The sequence below is a fragment of the Myxocyprinus asiaticus genome, chromosome 7 (assembly GCF_019703515.2).
Source record: "Myxocyprinus asiaticus isolate MX2 ecotype Aquarium Trade chromosome 7, UBuf_Myxa_2, whole genome shotgun sequence".
Taxonomy (NCBI): domain Eukaryota; kingdom Metazoa; phylum Chordata; class Actinopteri; order Cypriniformes; family Catostomidae; genus Myxocyprinus; species Myxocyprinus asiaticus.
Window position 1 is genome coordinate 41,205,967 of NC_059350.1, and position 22,679 is coordinate 41,228,645.

General features: G+C 34.6%; 1 protein-coding gene and 1 pseudogene across 1 annotated transcript; both read right to left on the reverse strand.

Annotated features, from left to right (window-relative positions):
• Positions 1 to 894: 894 nt before the first annotated feature.
• LOC127444134 (uncharacterized) lies at positions 895 to 4,702 on the reverse strand. The gene is made up of 5 exons (XM_051703348.1): positions 4,356 to 4,702; positions 3,857 to 4,243; positions 1,737 to 1,874; positions 1,414 to 1,478; positions 895 to 1,240 (listed from the first exon to the last, which is right to left on the reverse strand). Exons 1-5 carry the CDS (start codon positions 4,390 to 4,392, stop codon positions 1,115 to 1,117), a joined length of 753 nt encoding a protein of 250 aa, XP_051559308.1. The 5' UTR covers positions 4,393 to 4,702; the 3' UTR covers positions 895 to 1,114.
• Positions 4,703 to 19,198: 14,496 nt separating this feature from the next.
• LOC127443574 (caspase-6-like) lies at positions 19,199 to 22,253 on the reverse strand (annotated as a pseudogene).
• Positions 22,254 to 22,679: the final 426 nt, after the last annotated feature.

Sequence of the window (22,679 nt, forward strand, 5' to 3'; positions counted from 1 at the left end):
ACACTCAGCACCATAAACAATCAAACAGTCATGACATTTGAAATATTCACGAATGAAACAGAGTACTTAAGTTTTTGATCGGCTCCAAGTGTTTTTAACTAACCCATTCTTCAATAACAATTCCTTTGCAAAGCTTGAATCATATTATGAATGGTTCACAAGCAATCCACACTGACATCATAGCCCAAAGCATGGTGAAATGATGCACATAAATATTGTAGTTGCACTGAGGTGCACATTGCTGGAAACCCATCGAAATGGTCCATCTAGTCTATGTTTACATACACCAACAATTAAAAATAGAGCATATTGACAAAAGAACACATCCAGGATGCATTTGTGCTCAAAACAACAAGATGCAGCTAAATGAAAAAGAACTGCTTCTCCCTTTCAGAGTTGTAACTTGACACCGCGTCTAAGTGGCGAGATACATGGCAGCGGTCAAAGAGTCTGTGTAGTTCATGCTTATATACAAAATAATTCAAAATAGTCCAGATGTGTACCTCTGTAGTGTTCAGGATTAGTTAGCCACACAAGGCCTGCTCTCTTGACTTGAACTGCGTACCAGAGGGATATGTAAATACAAATTAGCAATGTATCGTGACATCATGAACAGACAGATTTCAAAACGAGACATTTCAGCAGGGTGGCTGTAAATGTAACTATAAATGCTCTTTTTAGAATAGGGAGGAAGTTTTGAGTTCTGAAATATACAGTAAGTTTTTACAGAACAGTTACCTCTTATATGTCTAAATATCAAGGGAAATTTGATTCTCCATTTCATGACCCCTTTAGGTTGGGTAAACTATATTTTTTTTTTTACAATTTAAGATAACTGTTATTATTTACATGCTGTTCATTGCTCAGTACTTACTTTAACTGTATGTACACTGAAACATTGATCTCATTTGTGTTTTTATAATATATTATATACAGGAGAAATTGAAACTGCTTTCTTTAACATGTCAGGAAAATGTTAAGTACGATTGTGGATTCCACTTATTTAAATTTAAGAATGACAGTATACTGACAGTTTATAATTTTTATTTTCTTTATCTGGCATAACAAATTACATCAGTAGGCCTATTTGGCATAGTCAGTTCAGTGGTTTAGGCTATGATCTTTTGGTTCTGACCTCTGAATAAGTACTAAAGTCTGAACCCTGCAGTCTCTTTTTCTTGAGCTGCTTTTGTCGTTTGGAAGGCATGTCCAATGAAGCATAACACACTTCATCTTCACCCTGGAAAAAAATATTTGTGCTATTTATTTACTTAAGATACATATCTCAACAAAACTGATTATTAAATTACACTGATGTCATTGTTATTGCAATAAAGAGACATGATAAATGTCTGTTGGATTGGGGCATGTTTTACCAGAGTGTTTTCAGAATGGGAACAAGTAATGCAATACCTCATCATGTTGGTTGAAAGTCTGTGTTTCAGCTTTCTCCTCTGAAAAAGCTCTAGAATCAGGACCTAAAGGTAATTAAAATAAGAACAAGACCATTTAAACATGGTTCACAACTAAGGAAGCTGAGTTTTAATTCCAGTTGTTCACAAACCTCTAAACTCAGCCATTTAATGGGTTTCATAGCACTGCATGTAACATTATTGCACTGTTTGTTTTGTGAAATTATAATTTTACAAATGACCATTTTGAATGTTATATGATGTCATAGCAGACAAAGTACAAGACAAAGATGTTTTTTGGTGTGGCAAATGAAGAATGAATACCTGTATTTTTTTTCTGACAGAGGCAGTATGCACAGATGGAGCAGAGGAGAACACACACAGGACACACACTGAACAGCAGCTGCCAGCAGAGTAAACAGTCTGATACGGGAGAGGGGGAGACTGTGGTGGACGCTGGCTCTAAGTAGAACAGGATTCCAAAGTCATGTTGCAATCTGCCACAGTTTCTTTCTTTTCGTTTGATGTAAACATTTTATTTGAATCAAATTTATAGAACATTAATACAAATTATATAAATTAATTAATTAGATAATTCATTAAATAAAAATATAACAGTATTAATAACAAATTCCACTATATAAAAATAGTGGAGACCGTGGTTAGTTGAAAGCTTGAAAGTTAATTTTTGCATAGCCACATATGTAACTTAAAGTCTTTGCTACAAAAAAAAAAAAAGCTATTGAACATTTCCACTGTTGTTGCCAAGAAAAAAAGGATACAGTTCAGAACACATACTGACCCCATCACGATTATACGAAAACAAAACCTATATGTCTCTCTTTAATTCTACACCTGCACCTTAGCTACACAGCTAAGAAAAGAGGCATAAAATTATTTGTGAAACAACAAAAGTTGAAATGTTAATGTACAAAAATATCAAAAATGTTTTTGGTCAACAAATATTGTAGTTAATCGTATACATTTCTGGTATTTACAGCATGTGACAACCTGCCAAATTAAAAGGTGACAATATGACCCAACCTGACTTTCATGAAAAATACTTTGTCCCAGGAACACATTTAAAACTTTTAGTAAAAATCTGCCTTCATAATATCATAATAAATCAATGTGTTATAAATATGTTCACTTGTTTACTCAAGAGCTGTAACAAAAATATGATGATAATGAAAATTTACTTTGGAAGATGTTTGAAACCACATAAAAACCTCTGCTAGTGAAAACGGTAACACTTTACAATAAGGTTCCATTTATATACAATAGTTAATGCATTAGATATCATGAACTAACAATAAACCATATATTTTTTACAGCATGTATTAATCTTTGTTAATGTTAATAAAAATAGAATTGTTCATTATTAGTTAATGTTTGTTCATAGTGCATTAACTAATGTTAAACTTTTGGTTTAAAAAATGCATTATATATGCTGAAATTAACATTGACAAAGATTAGTAAATGCTGTAAAAGTATAGTTCTGTGTTAGTTCATGTTAACTAATGTGTTTACTAATGCTAACAAATGGAACCTTATTGTAAACTGACAAAACAAAAAATTGCACGATTGGACTTTTTACTCCAAATCTTTTCATACAGAGATATAGCCTTTATGACAACTTCCAATTGTGACAACTAGCCCCGGTCTCTCCTATAATTCTTGCGCATATTATTATATGTATAGATAGATATATGTATATATATATATATATATATATATATATATATATATATATATATATATATATATATATATATATATATATATATATATATATATATATATATAGAGAGAGAGAGAGAGAGAGAGAGCTAGATATAGATATATATATATATATATATATATATATATATATATATATATATATATATATATATATATATATGTATAGATAGATATATGTATATATATATAGAGAGAGAGAGAGAGCTAATATACATATATATATATATATATATATATATATATATATATAGTATATGTATATATACACATACACACATTTAATTATAATAATAATAAAAAATATTATGATTATGTAATTATTATTAATATTGTTGATATTATTATTTAAATACCAGGGTTGTTTGTGTTTGTTTTGTTTTTTCAAAAATATTTTTGCGCATATTATTTGAAAAAGAATTTTCTATTGGAAGTGCCATCATTAAATATGTAAATGTGATATAATTTAAGAATTTATAAATGTCACTTTGCCTTTGATGTATATTTTGCCATGTCTGCAGGATTTTGTGATAGTTATGTGTGAACGTCTTTGTGCAAACAATATTTGCACACAATATTTTCATTGTTTCTTTTTCTTTTTCTTTTTTGTATTTTATTTTTCCTAAAAGGATTTTAAGTGAAAGCTCTCCAGAATTTACCAACATAAAAAAGTTACATGAACAAAAGTAAAAAGAAATTCTCACCTAAGAGAGAGAGACGAGTTGTTCTGTTTCCATACTGGTACTTTTCTTTGGATCTTATGATGCCAAGTGCATCTTCTTCTATATTTTTTTCTGCTTTAGCACAGTGGTAAATTCCCTCATCTGAGACACTGGTGTTCTTAATATGTAGATCATAGGAGTTACTGGAGTTGTTGGGTACAAAACTATAACGTGGAAAGATCCCCTTGAACAGGCCATCAAAACGTATAAATAGAGACGGTTGATTTTCATGTGAGCAGTTTCTGATCCAAATAATTTGTGAACCAATTGGTATGGCACAATCACAGAAGAGAGTGATGTTGTCTCCCGGTTTAACTTTGATGTCCACTTCTGCCCCAAAGACTCTCTGGTGTTCACAAAACCAAATGCCTGCAAAAGCATAAACAGTACTAGTTCAAACAGTCAAAAGAGGGTTATGTTGTTTTAATAATTAGATTACCCATGTACAGCAGCAAACCATGTGAAAATACAAAGGACTTACACACAAGTGTGAATAAGATGACTCTTTCTCTCTCCATCTCAGCGACCTATTGTCAGTATCTGATAGGTTGTGGGTCTTCAACACGAATATCAACTCTCATGTGAGGTAGGAAGTATTTCTGCTAAAGGGCTTTGATACACTCAAGGTGTTTTTGTTGTTGTTGTTGTTGTTTTCAGTGACTGAGTGAGTGAGGGTTATATCGTTCTGGTCACTTGTCCCACTGGCCAACACCAACAGAAACCTTTTCCTCTTTTTGTAGAACACTTTGGAAAGCTCAGTAATGTTTTACAGTATCAATCTGCCAGAAGAATTAATAACTTCATAGTGATATTTGAATTATTACACATTTCTTAGCTGATTATTGAGCAGTCTACGCAGTTTTCAATCTGGTGAAGCAATGATCTTTACAATACTTAAAGAGGACCCAATGTTTTATTGTCCCCTGCGTATTACAGAACAAAACAGTGACGTATCTTTTGAGGTTTTTAATGCAATTGTGTGAGACTTTATGAAACATTTAGAATATGAAAATATAAAAATGCAGAAAGGTATATGTGAGGGTTGGGTTAAGGCGTAAAGCGGTAAGGGAAAGCAAAGATAATTTGCTCAAAGTACAAATAATAGAAAAAAATGGAAAGTCCCTGCCATGATTGAAAAAAGTGTGTTTGTGGGCTTGTGCGCATGCATGCTAGATATGTATAAATTTTGCAAATATTTTTGTGTTTCTAACCACAAATATTTCCATTCCATCTGTGCACTCTTAGCAAGCACTAACAAAAACACTGACTACTGCACAAACATAACCACAAGGTTGTGGTTTCCTTTTTCAGCATATCAAAATTACCTCTTAGTATTGAGAGGAGTTCTTGCTTGACTAAGGAATAAAGTCTTAGACTGCTTGCAAAACTACACTGTGGACCACAAGTTAGAGTGAATAATAAAAAGGACAGAAAAAGAGTTTCAGCACCACAGACAGTGAACAGCTATCAGCAAAAACCACAACTAAATGTGTTTCCAATACTCTGTTTTCTGTATCTGAAGTTAATTGCATAGTGCAAGGACACAGCCAGTCATGTGGCCTGGAGACTGATCTTACATGTTTTTGTTAGCAGACATTTCCATCCTTACTTTGAATTCAGGATGGATCAGTTTAATTACGCAATAGTAGTTTTTACAAACTAGTTGCAATACAAAAGTAGCAATAAGAGTAAATAAGAGGATTAGTTGCTGTAGAATCATTTTTAGAAATTATCGCTGTGTAAGGCCAACAGATGTACACCTATTCACGAGAACACAGTAACAGAGACCACTGGAAACATTTGTGGTTGGGACTTACACAAATAAAACAAAGAGAAGGTCAGACTCTCTATAGCAGCATGATTATCTGTAAATAGCACTGAATTCACACAAACATGAAAACCACTTCTTACTTCCTGTGGCACTTTAAGGCCACTGCTGTACTTTATAGCCAAATACAAAAAACTGCTATGCAACTTCTGATGTCATTGTCCTTGCGGATCCAGAGTGATTGAATGTCACATTTATAGCTCAGGTGACTGGATGAAAAAAAAAAAAACTTCTGAGCAAATATGGCAACAAGCGGGTCATTTACTATCAAAGGTTACTATCAAAGGATTATGTGCCAGCTGAATACCCTTCATTGAAGTGAACAGGAATGCCTTACCACCTCAATCACAATAAATCTCAGTTGAACCAACCACTTGATGTTAAATACCCACACAAAATATAGAAATGATCTCCAATTTTAAGAAGAAACACTATTTTCCTTTATTAAGAAATATAGAGTTCCATTGTCAACAGAACTGACAAAATCTAAATTTCTTGATACAGTCATCCAAGAGATCCATAAATGGGACAAGACCATCTTGACAGTTGTCACAAAAGCTTAATAATGCATTCATATTTGGAGTCAGCTCAAGAAATTTGGCATCCACAAACACTATTTGGTCCTATTCTATACTGCGATGTTTAGATGAGTAATTTTATTCTTTGACTGTTTGCTATGCACCCTTTTCACTTTCTTTATCAGTGTTGTCCCTCTCAGCAAAGACCAGGTATGAGAGCACCCAAAAATGACAATTCTCTAATTATTTGCTCATCTTCATGTCGTTCAGTTTCAGCCTTCCCATTTTCATTTTTTCCAACTCAGTTTGGAAAATTAGCCACTAGATGGAGACATTAAGTCATGCATTCTGTTTTTGTATATTATTTTCCTTTCTTTTGAGTTAGTACTTGTTTGTTCCCTCTGTTGTAAGCTTGTTGGCTTTAGAATATTCTTACCTTTTTTAATTATTTTTATGACATTTCTGGCTGGTCTCAGCCACTGTACTGTGGCTCTATATTTGGGCCCAGAACCTACAAAGACAAGCCCTGATTACAGTGTGTGCGTAAAAAATAATTTATTCTTTGTTTTTTTCTTTCTTTCTTTTTTTTTATTAATGGACTTTTAATGCCTTTATAACAGGACAGTGAGCGAGGATTAGGACATGATATAGGCTGAATGCAAACAGTGTCCCCATGAGCCAGTGACTCCTTATGCATCATACGCACTTGCACATCATGCTGTGCAACACCTCTGAAAGAAGCAATGAAATTAACACAGGAAACCAACAACATCATGTCGCCCTTTTCACTTAGTCTGCACAATGATTGCAGTAACATTGTTTGTGTGAGGTGAGCAAACACTAAAGTTTGCATCAGTCGTGTATGTGTTTTATGGCCTGCGATGTTTAAGCTCTTTGTATGTATGTTGTTTTCCCTCCTTAAAGCAACCTTAAGGCAACTCAGATAAACAAATTTTAATCTGTTACTTTACATAAATGCAAATCAGCAGTCAGAGCTGTTTACTGTCCATGGTGCTAAATTAATCCTCTCCTCATGCTCACTTTAGGGTGCATACTGATGTATATGCAATCTTTAGCATAAATAAAGTTTTCAGAATTACAATTACAGTAAAATCCATTAACATACACATACTCAAATCTGTTCATCACATGGAGGGGGAAAAAAATCAGTGAGCACTTTCGACATTGTTTTTTAATCATTCTTTTTAAATGCAATAAAACTGATACTCAATGTTTTGTTTAGATTTGTGCTCATGAAATAGATCAAAAAACCCATATAAACACAGGTGCATACACATTTTCCTGTCTAGTGGAAAACATGTGTGGTTATTACTGATTGAATTATTTGAATTTTCAACATCCAAATGCTGTTTATAAGATAAATATTCATATAATCTACAGATAAAACCACATACTACATAGACAAACACTTTTATGCATGTATAGAGTTTGATCTCTCTCTACCAGACATGGGCAGTTTACGGCCCCAGGCCGGATCCGGCCCTCCACATGGTTTAATCTGGCCCACAGCTCAATTATCCTAAAAGTGTTTTTTCATTGGATATTTCAGTTATCTTGCATTGGGACCTAACGCACCTCCACAAGCATTTAACATTATCAGGGTTGCCAGATATGAGAAGCGAACCCCCCAATTTCAGATTTATACTTGCACAAATTGTTGAAGTGTTGAAGTCCCTCGCACCTGTATTTTAATTTAACTCTGTAATTTAAAGCCTGTTTTATTCAGTTGTGTACTAAATGGAAAGCCAAACCATTGGTTGACAAACTATTGATGAGACCCGCATCATGACCCTTTAATGCATAAATGGTTAATGTTTTGAGAATAAAATAAGTAAACTGGCCTGCTTCTGCTTTTTTTTTTTTTTTTTTTTTTTAAACAGATCCCTGATGTACAGAGTTTTAAATTTAATAATAAATTACCAGGGAAGGTAATGGCTGATAAAAAAGTATCTACCTTTGTAGAGCAATAGAATACTTTAGCCAATTGCAGAATAGTCCCATTAATCACATATACACTTCAGAAAATTGAGTGCACAACTATTTCTGGGCTTAAAAGATACAAGAACCAAATCAATGCAGAACACTGTATCTCAAAAGGAATACAATGTGGCCCCCCATGTACTATTTAAAGCCCGATGTGGCCCCTTTACCAAAATAGTTGCCCACCCCTGCTCTATACCAACAACTTTATTCTGATTCAGATGTCTGTAAAGATCAGAACACTGAATATTCTAATTAAATAGATCTCAGATCTAATGCAGACAATGGATCATTACTCATCATTCCAAAACACAAACTTTCCCTATGTGTAGGAAATTTGGCTAATAAGGTCTTCATATTTTTTTATGTTCATCTTGTACATGTTATATATAATACTATCACAAATGTATACTAATTAATATTTGTTGTTAATATAATCAAGAAAATAGATTTTTAAAGCCCCAAACATATGGGACCACCACTCAAATGTCATATAAATATGTCATTTAATACTAATTGATACTTTAAATCATGCAACATTCACACATAAAAGTGTACAAAGTGTATATTGATAATATGCTCATTAATTATATTTACGCTTTTCAAAATGAAATTTTGTGAATGATTTTACGAATTACTGTGTGTAAAACATGTAAATGCGTGTTGATGCGTACACAAATTAGGTTAATGTATGCTTGAGAGAACAGCGCATTTAGAAATAATAGCCAAGTGCCAAAAGAATGTACTAGCAACAGTTGCATTTATTTTTACTGGAAAAATTACATCTTGGAATAGGGATGTGAAGATGGCTATAAGAGACTTCTGGGTGGTGGCAAAACCTTCCATTCTTACTCATATCATGCTGATGTTTGTCTGAATGGTCCACCTGAAATGATTAAGAGGGAGAGAGAGAGAGAGAGAGAGAGAGAGAGAGAGAGAGAGAGAGAGAAGGACAACATTAGCTGTCATCTTTGACATGATGAAGCTTACTGACAACAAGTAAAAAGATTGATACCTTAAAAATATTTACTTTTGAGTATCTCTGCACTAAGCTCAGAACCTAAAAAAACACAATGAAAATATGGCAGTATGATGACTGAAAGTCTATAGAGAAAACAACTGAAAAACAGTGCAAACGGATGCAAAAACGTGTTGAACGGCCCCTAAGAATGCACACTGCAGCACTTCAAACTTATTAACAGAAAAATAATTTTATATTATGATGTCTACCATATTTTAAAACAGCTTTAATAGGAATAATTCATTTCTAGGCATTTAATCAATAAATCATTTTGTATTTTACACCTTTACAATATCACAAGCCTTGTAATACAGTGTAAGAACATGAAAAACTGCATATGAAAGATGTACTGCAGTACACATTTCAAATTTGTTTACTACTTTGGCTGCACACTGCAAAATGATTGACATTTTAATTACTGGCAATGATAATAGCAAGGAAGGAAAACTGAATGGGTGAATGAGTACCTGTATTTTGGTGAGAAGCAAGGAGAGAATAACACACACAGGACAAGTCAAGTCAAAGTCATTTTTATTTGTATAGCGCTTTTCACATCACACATCGTTTCAAAGCAGCTTTACAGGAAATACAGTATAAGGGAAAGAGTATAAACTTAGGTCACTAATAGCTGGACACTATTTCTTTTAAAGAGTTAGTTCCTTCAAAAATGAAAATTCTGTCATCATTTACTCACCCTCGTGTCATTCCAAATTCCATTGTGTATGACTTTTGTGGACCACAAAAGGGATGCAGTTGAAAGTTATCATTGTATTGCATGTTTTCCCTGTCTTTTACAATCTAATTCTCTCATCATGGATAATCCTTAAAGCAATTAATAGAACCTGACGTCCTTTAAGTTTTCACACACATCACTGTACCCACTGCAAGTGTTTGTTAGGGAGTTACACACATGCCACATGTTATAAATGCTACGAGACACTACACTCTGATGTACAGGGCATTGTTTGATTGAACGCCCCATGGAGCATTGTGTGATTGAACACCCCATGGAGGAGACAACAAGCACATTGTACCCCAAAATATGCCTAAATCTAACACATTTTCCCCTTATAAACAAGTCCATTAAGAGTTATCATTATGATATCATGGGGTCACATAGCAGCAAAAAAGGCATGTTATGAAAAATACTTAAAGTTATACTGTCTGAATAGCTCCTATAAATGTGATGTGTGCATTTTATAAAAGTGGGGACAGGTCAAGGTACCTTGAGAACAATCATAATCTAGTACATCTATGTTGTAGAGATACTGTGTGATGCATTACTATGATACTATGAACCAGCCCAGGACAAAATATAACCTCATGTTAAAGTTATGGCCTGTTCATTTGTTATGACAGTGCTGTCACCTGTTGCCACTCCCAAGCAGAGATGCTGTCAGCTTCCTGAAGATCAGCTTTCTCAGTGGAAAAATAGCCGTCCAAGCGGGGGTATTTCTACCTATTTCGCGGTAGCTGGTGCGCAAGAGTCTTTCACTATAGGAACCACAATCTCCTCCGCCATTTTAAACATACATCCTCTCCAATAAACTCCGGTAAGAAGTAAGCGCATTGAGTTTGTGTAATTAATCAGTCTGTTGTGTCTCTCAGTTGTGATGAGCCGTAATGCTGAATTTGTTATTTTAAAGCTGTTTAAAGCTATTTCCTAGCTTTAGTAGTGTAGTAGCAATACAAGCGATCACGTAGTGCTGTGGTATATAAACACTGACTGACGCTGACTCACTTCATGTCACCTAACTGGCTCATATTACACACAAAAATGATCTTTTGCCTCCACCTGCTGGCTAACATATGTAATGTCAAAAAATTACATGTAAAGAGACACATATAGAGTAGCTCTTAACACATCTGCACTGCTCTTAAACTTTAGTTTAGAACGGCACGAACACAAGCACTCGCACACACACACACACACACACACACACACACACACACATATATGTATATATATACAGTTTTACTGATTAAATTGTGATAAAGTTCACACAATTTGTCATGAAATTGAAATGTGCAAATCTTAAAAATAGGCTTTACATTTGTATTCATTTTTTTCATATATAAATATTTTTTCCCAAATGATATGTGAACCAAATAGTATGACACTATCACAGAAGAGAGTGATGCTGTCTCCTAGTTTAACTCTGATGTCCACTTCTGTCCCAAAGACTCTCTGGTGTTCAAAGAACAAAACACCTGCAAAAGCATAATACAGTTTCAAACAGTCAAAAGAGTACTATTGTATTTAAATATTTAGATACATATCTTTCCTCATATACAGCATGCTAAATAATGTTTAAATAATTCACACATAAATGGACTTACACACAAATGTGATGAAGATACAGTAGTGGCGAATTCACTGCTGGCCTAACATGACAAATAAATAAATATTTTTCATCATTTCATTCTCAATCACCTTTTTGCCTATGTATTTTTAATCGCTTTCCACTCTTAATTAATCTACAAACAAATAGAGAAAAACAAAAAGTTTGTCCAGTCAGAATTTATTCCTTGATGCTTACAACAAAGTATGACTACTGTTTCACAAATCTCGTGCCCGAAGCAGCACATGAGTCTGAGCTCCACCCCCTCTGGCCTTCAGAATTTCGACAGAATCCCTCAACAGTGCAAATGAATGGGCAACTAAAGTCAGATTGTCAGATTCATCAGCCAATCAGATTGATTTATTTGTTCATGGTGGGTGTGATCTTTAGGATATGTCCCGGTCGAGGCCTTCTAGCTGGACCTGAGTGACGCAATCACGCTTTAAGTGACGTAATTTGAAAGCGAAGAGCGCGAGATCTTGCTGAGGAATCGGCATCTCTGCCGCAATCACCATTGAGAAAGAGATCCTTATGGATTTAAAAACCTGAAATGTTCTGCATGACCGTGTGATTGCTTAATCTATTAAACAGGAAAGGTGGACTGATTTTCACTTCAAGTAAATTGGTAAGTGCTTTCTGCATTGTTATAGCAACATCAGGAGTTTTCTGTGTAAATTAGGCTGCTTGAGAATTCAGTGTCGGATCAAGTTTTGAAAAGTAGTGCTGCGTTCCATTCAACTCGGAAAGTCGGATTTTCCAACTTCCTACTAGGAAAAGTGCAGTGGAATGCATCTTGAAGTCAGAATTACAACTTGTAGGCTCGTGCAGAAATCCTCAACTCCGATTTTGCCGAGATGCAGGGGCATGATATCACACAAACATGTCAATACTCAAAGTAAGTGATAAACATTCACTTTATTAAGTAATATCGATAAATGAGTTTGTTTCCACATTACATGATGTTAAAGCTTGTTTAACAAATGCCTGCAGAAACAGGTGTATAAAACATGGTAAATTATAATCTCTCGTACACTTGAAGAACAAATGCTAGCGCTGCAGCATTGTTTATCAGCTGGGTTGCTAGGAGACATCTCTAATGAGAGTCAAACCCCTGCTAAGCTAACGGGAGCATTGCAGTTCCGAATATCGGGGAATGGAATCCATTTATGGTCGGAGATATCAAGCAGGAATTTCCCACATCCAACTTGAATGGAATGCAGCATAACCGTGTACCCTGACGAAACCAAATTTATTGCAAGCAACATTTAAATCGCAAATATTATTAGATAGATTTTTACAGGTATTATAGACCTCCTTGGTAGATTCATATGAAAAATTATGATTTTTGAATGTCAAATAAATAAATAAATGTATAATAATCGGAGAATGGAATGCATTTATGGTCAGAGACCATAGATGCATTCTATAGTGGCTGTAGTAGCATACTATAGTAGCTGCGATATAATGTATGATGCCCAAAGGCATAGGGTGTCTTATTCATTGTGAAACTGTGTTTTCTTAATGGCATGAATCACACTGAAGGCCTAGACTATAAATGTACGGCCTGCCGCTGAGATACAGTAATTCTTGCTCGCTCCATCACAGTGATTGATTGTCAGTATCTGATAGGGTAAGGTTCTTCAAAATGAATAGCAATGCCCTCTGGTTCAGTATGGTGGGAGGTCTTTCTGCTTTGATATGCTCAAGAGACAGATTTTTTTTTTCTTCTTCTTTTGTTTACAGTGAAGGTTACATCATACTGATCACTGGCCCACATCAATTGAAACTTTTTTTCTCTCTCTCTTTGAAAAGGAATTTAGGTTTTCAACATAAACCAGGCATTAAATAACTTCATAGTGATATATAAATTATTATACATTTACACATACACATTTGATTATTAAGCAGTTGATACAGGTTTCAATATTGTAATGTGATGATCATTACAATATGTAAAGACCATTCAATGTTTTATTGTCCTCAATTTATTCCACAGAAGATAAATAAAGTGACATGAACTGATATGGTGATACTTACTGTAATTGTGTGAGACCTTAACCCTAAAATGCACATGTGACTTCAGGGTAAAGCACATGACCCTGGTGAAAATTAGAAGCTTATTCTTTAAAAAAAAAAATGACTTTTTTTTTTTTCTAGGGAAATTAATTAAAATGATAATTTTAATAATCATTTACTTGATAATTGGTTGATAAATATTTTATTTAACAGTGAATGTGTTGGCTTGACAAAGCCATGTTGTCTCGCTATTTTGGGCCAGTCTCAGTCCTGTCATTTATATGCTCCCAATTTCTTGCAAATATACACTACCGGTCAAATGTTTTGAAACACGACTTCATGATCTTAAAAATATTTTGATCTGAAGGCATATGCTTAAATGTTTGAAATTAGTTTTGTAGACAAAAATATAATTGTGTCACCATTATAAAACTAAAATTTAATAAAAATAAAAATAAAAAAACTTTTTTTGAAATTGATGACTTAGACCAAATGATAAAGAAAAGCAGCCAATAAGTCCCCAACATAGATGGGAACTCCTTCAATACTGATTAAAAATCATCCCAGGGTGATACCTCAAGAAGTTGGTTGAGAAAATGTCAAGAGTACATGTCTGCAAATTCTAGGCAAAGGGTGACTACTTTGAAGATGCTACAATATAACACAGTTTTGATTTATTTTGGATCTTGTTTAATCACAACATAATTCCCATAGTTCCATTTATGTTATTCCATAGTTTTGATGACTTTACTATTATTCTAAAATGTGATTAAAAAAAATTATTATAAAGAATGAATAAGTGTTTCAAAACTTTTGACCAGTAGTGTATATACACTCACTAAGCATTTTATTAGGAACACTATGGTCCTAATAAAGTGCCCTACGTGGTCTTTGGCTGTTGTAGCCCAGCCGCTTCAAGGTTTGATGTGTGCATACTGAGATGTTATTCTGCTCAATACAATTATACAGAGCGGTTATCTGAGTTACCACAGTCTTTCAGCTTGAATCAGTCTGGCCATTTTCCGTTGACCTCTCTCATCAACAAAGCGTTTCCGTCTGCAGAACTGCCGCTCACTGGATGTTTTTGGCACTGTCCTGAATAAATTCTAAACTGTTGTGCGTGAAAATCCTAGGAGAACAGAAGTTACAGAAATACTTAAACCAGCCCATCTGGCACCGACAATCATACCACAGTCAAAATAACTGAGATCAATATTTTCCCCATTCTGATGGTTGATGTGAACATTAACTGAAGCTCCTGACCAGTATCTGCTTGATTGTATGCGTTGCACTGCTGCCACATGATTGTCTGATTAGATAATCGCATGAATAAGCAGGTGTACAGGTGTTCCTTATAAAATGCTCAGTGAGTGTATATGTTTGTAGTGGAAAGCAGTACTCAGTTTGTCAGGTTTAAACCAAACCACAATCATGCTTTAAATGGGGTTATAAATGTTTCCGTTAACATAATCATCAGATAATCGTGATATTTAAAGAGAACATTTGGTTTAATCAGTTTTTAAAATTTTAATTAATAAACTACTTAAAGCTACAGTAATCACATTAGGAAAAACATTTACTTAATCAAATTCACAAAAAATCCACAATGCATCAGTCTGTTGTGTTATCAAAAGGTGTGATCGATAAAGGTACAGTATGACACCGTAATGTACTACATATTTGAAAACGACTAAATGACTGCTGAAATGTGTGAACAGACCCCACTTTTGATGATTCGTTGGGAAATTAGTAGCTACACTGTGAAAAAATTAAAAATTGAGTAAACTTTTTTTAAAAATAAGGCAACCAGCTGCAAAGCATTTTTTGAGTTTATTCACAGAAAAAAATGTTTTTACCAACTTAACAGTTCAAGTTGGATTGTACATTCCATAAGCGTAATACAATAAGTTCAGCAAACTCAAAAAGATCATTGATAATTAATTTCAATAAACTAGCATTTTTAAGCATAACTGACCAAAATGTTCAACATTCTTTTCAAGTAGATCCATATTTGGACATAACATCATTTATCAGCCCCATCACAAAACCAAATAATTGCTCCATATTAAAAGTGACATAAGTTACACGTACTTCCAACTTTTAGAGATTGAATTATTGTTATAAATAAAGAAACTTAATCAAAGTGAACACTCATCACCCTGATGGTGACTTTAAACAAAACATAACTTTTTACAGTAAAACAAAATTAAACACACATAAAGAGCTAAAACATCTATTTATTCAAAACAGATTATTTACAAATTATTTGCATGTCCTCATAAGTCAGCACACTTTGACCAAACACACTTAAATTAAAAACTTAAAATTCAAGCGCAGGGGATTGTGGGTAATGTCTTCAGCCACAATGCTTGTCCTGTGGGCATGCTCAGTAGCAGATACAACAACATGAAGTTCATAGTGCTCAGCCTTAAAAGTCTCCCACAGATTTTGACCTATTAATTTTCAAGACCTTTCCATGACTTTAACAAATAAGTAACATCCTCAGATGAGTCGAAATCAAAGATTTAACTTCCCACATATTTCCTGATTTTCTGTGGTAGAGCCTGGCCTTACAGACTCATAGACTGCTGTCTATATGTGCTCAGTGTTTAAAAATGTAAGTCGCTCTGATTTAAATGGCATAAAAGTTGACTTTATTGATTGTTTTAGATAAATGCACTTTTTTTGACGTTAGATAGTTCAATCAACTTTAAGCATATCTGACAAAATTGAAGTTGGATTTTTACAGTGTACGAGTTAAATTAAATATACTAAAAGTAAGATTACAACAACGTATTAAACAGACAAACACACCAAACAGAAGTGCATACCTGCAATCAAAAGGAACTGAGTAACAATTCATTTTATTTAAAATTTATTACATCCATTTTAATTACAGTAATAGCATCTTCATACCACACTCATCACAAACATCCTTGATACAATCATATATTAAAGGCAACATCTCACAAGTTATTTTGAAACTCGGTTATGGTCTGGGGTGTCACATACAGGCTGAAATCTAGCCACTATTCTCCAGCGATTGTGTAATTGAGTTCTAAGAATGGAAATTGGCTGAAAAATGAACTGGTGTGACATTGGCTTAAGGAAACTGGTTGGCTCACACTAACAATTACTCACCCACCAAAATTCTCAGTAGAAAGTTAAGGTTGTTGGTATAGCAGAGATTATTAGATATTGTATTATGTTGCAAAACACAATTTCCCAATCATCCATGTGTCAACAGGACATAAAACGATCAGTGAAACTCATACATACTCTATCATAACAAAAAGGCCATGATATGCATATTATGAGATTTGTTCATACATTAAAAGAGTGTCATTCTATAAATTCCATTTCAGGTTAATAGAACTGAGAACAGAACATATTAAATGGTCATTTATTAAAGGTCCTAGATAACTGGGGGCCTGGGTAGCTCAGTGAGTAAAGACGCTGACTACCACCCCTGGAGTCACAAGTTCAAATCCAGGGCATGCTGAGTGACTCCAACCAGGTCTCCTAAACAACCAAATTGGCCCGGTTGCTAGGGAGGGTAGAATCACATGGGGTAACCTCCTCGTTTGCGCTATAACGTTGTTCTCACTCTCAGTGGGGCACATCGTGAGTTGTGCATGGATGCTGCGGAGAATAACGTGATAAAATACATGGATTGACAGTCTCAAATGCAGAGGCAACTGTGATTCATCCTCTGCCATCCGGATTGAGGCGAATCACTACACCACCATGAGGACTTAGTGCGCATTGGGAATTGGGCATTCCAAATTGGGGAGAAAATGAGAGAAAAAAGAAAAAAAAAATCCAGATGCAACATAACACTACACAAATACTGTGAATGACAATCACACAAAAATATTTGGAAAGTGTTCTTTTTTGGCCTCTGGCAAAAGAATAGCTAGATCTTTGAATGTGCAAAGACGTACCTTCACAGTTCAAGCAAAAAAGTAATTCCACTATTCAATGGAAAGTAGGTGTAAGTAGGTAGGTGGATACACTTTCTAAGATTATTTTCAAGTTAATTAGCTTGTATGGAGAAATTTAGTACAGGCCCTTTTAAATTTCCACGAACAACTGGAAATCAAATAGATGGAAATATAGGAAATTGATATAAGATGGGGGGAAAAGAGAGAAGAGGGGCAGGTAACTCAAGAGGGGAACTCACGTTGCAGGAATCGGAATCTCAGACCAGTGACCGGGGGTTCATGCACTGCACTTTCGACCGCCAGTTGCAACGCGCTTGAGACACAAAGGCGAGTGTAACGTCCATAATAAAGTCCAAGTGATTGTTGTGTTTTTGCATCATTTTATTAATTATTCTTTACCTTTATATCCCATATATATATATATATATATATATATATATATATATATATATATATATATATATATATATATATATATGTATTTAATTATTTTCCCCTTCGTTTCATGTGTCGTTTCCTGTGAGGAGAGAAAACGAATTCCAAGGTGGTAAACTGATTAATGCAAAAGGCAGGCTTTCTCATCATCTACATTTATTTATGTATTTCTTTTTGTTGTGGTTTTTCTTGTTATATAATGGCAAAATGTTGAAAGATTGAAATTGTTATTTGTTATTTTGTAAGTTAATTGTCTGAGACAATATAATTGGAGAAACTGAAACTTTTTGTTGTGATTTTATTGAACAATTACCTTTACATAAATTAAAGTGCTGTTTTGGGTGAATTAAAACAAGTAAAAAAAAAAATGAACAAAACAATTTATTAGTTTTATTATTAATTTGGATTTCTTTCCACTCAATATAACCGGTGGTCTTTTGAGCTATTCTGGGATAATTATTTTTGACAGGCTTGGACCTGTCTGGTGCCCGAATTATTTAATTTAGTTATTTATTTAATTGAAATATTGGTTTAAAAGGAACTGTTGGGCAGCCACCTTTACAAGCTGTCTAACTGGAGTTTCTTGTTTTGGTATTTACCTTTCAGACTAAAAAGTTCTCAAAAGTCCTGGAGCTATTAATACATAACTAAACATGTCTCATCCACATATGGAAGAGATAATGCTTGAATGTAGTGTTTGAATGTAGTTGCTTAATTGCTGGAATTAATGTGTGTAAAATTTTCAGTATTTTATGGGCCTTCTTTTGGTTCTTCGTTTTGGTTCACTGTGGTTTCCCTGCCTTTGGCCTGAGATAACTGAGATAGGATCCAGCATCCTTGCGACTCTACATAGGATAAGCGGGAAAAGAACATGGATGGCTTGATGGATTGAAATAACTGGGGATTTGGCCTGCCGGTATTTTGTGTAAAATATACATTTTGGTGCAGTACACTTACTAAAGTAAAACTAATTATGACTTCCATTCTGGGAAATCATAAATGGGTCAAAAATTAAACTATACAATTAAAATACTACTTGCACTTTATAACCCTTACCCATGTCAAACCTCCAGGCTAAAACGAGCAAAAGTGCATGTTTCCCATTTTTACAATAATGGATATAGGGTCATGAGGACAATTTTAAAACAAAATCAAAATAATAGAATATAAAATAATTGATTCCCTTAATCCTTTACCGTGAAAGACCCTAACACTACTATTATTTCTTCGGCCTGAAAAATAGCTTTTTAGTGAGCATGGATGCTAAGCAAGGCAACTGTTTTTTTGCCTATAGCACTGCTATCAGTGCAGAAGAAAACTTTTCTGTCAACAATAGTTAGGAGCTCAGTAAATTCCAGCTTGGAACCATGTTGTTCTAGAATTTCACAGAAATCCTGAATGTACCACGATCCATTTATGGTCTCACGGTGAGAGTAGTATCCTTTTAAAAGAAGAAAACAATCGGTCAATACATATTAAAAGTAATGTTAAAAATCAAGGATGTAAGCTGCATCTGAGGAAGTACATAAAAGTATATAGTAGTAGATCTGTGGGTGAAACAAAACCAAAAATGCAAGATTACATAGGAAATCATTTATCATAAGTACATTTCCCAGACATACTGACCTTCAGCTACTGAGTAGCACATAAGGAAATCTGCCCCAGCTGGAAGGGTGTAGAGCACCCCCACATCCACTAGCACGTCATTGACCATTTGACCGTCCACCACATCCATTGGTGTCACAGGTTCATCATGTTTGTCACCACGGCAAGCCTTGAGTTCAGAGATGTTCATTTATATACAAAAGGTATATAATTGACCAAAACTTGATCTAAGCTTCAGTTATCTTCATTACACTGCAAAGGACATTTTGTAGATGAAGGACAAATTACCTGCAAGATGAAGATCTTGGGTTTTCTTACAAGGCTACGGCACTTATCCCCCTTGAACAGAGCGGTGATCTCTTGAATATCAGTACTCCCATCATAGGCACAGATGTGGCCATTTTCCCCATAACTTAAAAAGATGCAGACAAAACAGTCAGCATCCACGTGATTATTTTGACTTCCTTTTCTTTCAAATAAGCCACAGTATGGCACTTACAATGGAAGTGAATGGACCAATTTTTGGAAGGTTTTAATGGCTGAAATGAAAAGCTTATAGTTTTATAAAAGCACTTACATTAATTCTTCTATTAAAACTTGTATATTGTTTGAGCTGTAAAGTTGTTTAAATCTTTGTTTTTAAAGTCATTTTGAGGTTTATGGCATCACGGCAACAAAGCTGTAAAACTGGATATATATTTACACAGAAGATTGTTAGCAAATGATTTTATCACACTAAAATCATGTTAACATGCATATTGTTAAAATCTTGTGGATATACTTTTGAAACAGTGGGTATTTTAATGTTTACGGATTAGCCCCATTCACTTCCATTGTAAGTGCCTCGCTGTAACCCAGAAAACTGTTGAACAGTTTGCTTCATTTGAGGTGTAAAAAATACTTGTCATGTTTTTGTTTGTAAAAACATTTAAATCTTTTAGAACATTTTCTAAATTTCCCAATTTTCCTCTTCTATTAAAAGTGTTATTCTGAAAGCAAAATGTGTCGAGAAAATAAACCAAACTGCACCTTCCAACTCAACCACAGCGCTTTCTGCTCGGCTTGTTTTGTTGCATTTGTACAGTGTTAACAGTTTTTTTTAATTTGGCTTCCATACAGCTCATAACTGAATAAAATTGGTTGTGTGATGATGAGAAAGGTTGACCGCAAGAGGTTGTTTGGTATGCAAATGCAGATGACTTAAATAGACCCTTTTATGCTTTTTGGGATTGTACCTTTGCTTTAGTGTGTAATATAGCTATTTGTGCATGTAAAATGTCTGCAAAGTTACAAAGCACAAAGTCCACGCCAAAGGGAGTTACTCTCTCCCACAGACAACACTGCTTCTTAACTGCCTGAAACGCCTGGTTTGCAGTCCTGCCATTACTTCCGTGACATAGCTATGTATACTATATAAAACATTTGCATAATGCTCACCTAAGGGCTACTTTAAGCTGAAACTCGGTTATGGTAAGGGGCATAACCTTTCCGGCACACGCTCTAAGCGGCTGACCAATCACAACAGACTGGGTCAGCTGATCAATCAGAGCAGACTGGGCTTTTCAAAAAAGAGGGCTTTAAAGAGACAGGAGCTAAAACAGAGCGTTTCAGACAGAGGGTGAAAAGAGTGCTGCAGCAATGTACAGTAGGAGAAAAAATAATGTGTTGTTTGAACATTAAAGCATGTAAACCTATTCTAGTAGACCCCCAAAATAAAATCAAGACAGCTGAGAGATTTATTCAACAGCACACACTCACAAGGCCCATCTCTGAATTTCACACCAAATTTAAATCCAGGGTCTCCACAAAGGTTCTGGAACTCCATGGTGGTTCTGCATTCAAGGAAATTGAGGCACACATGTTCAGCCTAGAACCATACAACAATCACATCTTCATACTCATAAAGTGCATTGCAGAAAGCTACACTAACATCAGGCTCCACTTCATTGCCAAGGAAACATGTGCTGCATCACACTCCAAACGGCTTAGGAAAACTCTGGGCAAGCTTGTACTGCAAAAAAATCAGTAAGATATAAAGATCAGTTCCTACTGCCAGCAACCCTCTCTGCAAGAGCCAAGTCCATCCTTAGAAATTAAATTTTGAAAATTATTATCTTTTATTTTATAACAATATGCAACAAAGTAAAAAAAAAAATTTAAAAAAAAAGATATGACAAGTGTATTATACATACATTAAAAGGGATAGTTCACCCAAAAAGTAAATTCTGTCATCTACTCTATGTCCTTCCAAACCTGTATGACTTTTTCTGTGGAACACAAAAGATGATATTTTAAAGAATGTTTTTGTCCATATAATAAAAGTCAATGGTGACCAAAACAAGCTGCTTTGCTCACCATTTACTTACCTTATATGGAATACAGAATACCTTCTTTTGGGTTCTGCAAAAGAAAGTCACATGAATTTGGAAGGACACGAGGTTAAGAAAATGATGACAGAATTTACATTTTTGGGTCAAATTTTCTATTAACTTTAAAAGTTATCTGAATCACAGTCATTTTATAAGACTATTGTTATACTGTATGTTGCAAAAGTATCTACATTGCAAATAAAAACAGATAGTATCATCTTTATTACTCAGCTTTTTTTGTCTATTCTCTTACCTGTTAAAACAGCTCTTCAGTGAAGCGGACAAGTGGTCACTGACCATTGTCTCCTCATACAGCTTTTTCTTCCTGTTGCAAACCAATTCTGGTTTTATCTAACATTCAATGGGATGATTACACCGTGTAACGAATTATTTTTTATTTATTTTTTGGTTCCTGGGTAGTAAGTGTTATTTCCTAATTGCTTATGCCTCAAAAGTATAGAAAATGGCTATTATTCCCCACAAACTTTGCTTTTGTGACCAGGACAGTGATATTTTGAAATTTACCTATTTTCCAGAACATTCCAGATAGATTCAGTGCTGAGTAAACTTGGAGTAACTTCTAGAACATTCTAGAACTTTCCAGTAATATAAATAGTAGTATAAATACAGGGGCCTTAAGCCCACCAGTTCAGTTTAGTTCCAGCAAGTGGATACGTATCAAGACCTTGCTGGATGCCTTGAAGTATGATGAGTACAGCTGGGTGG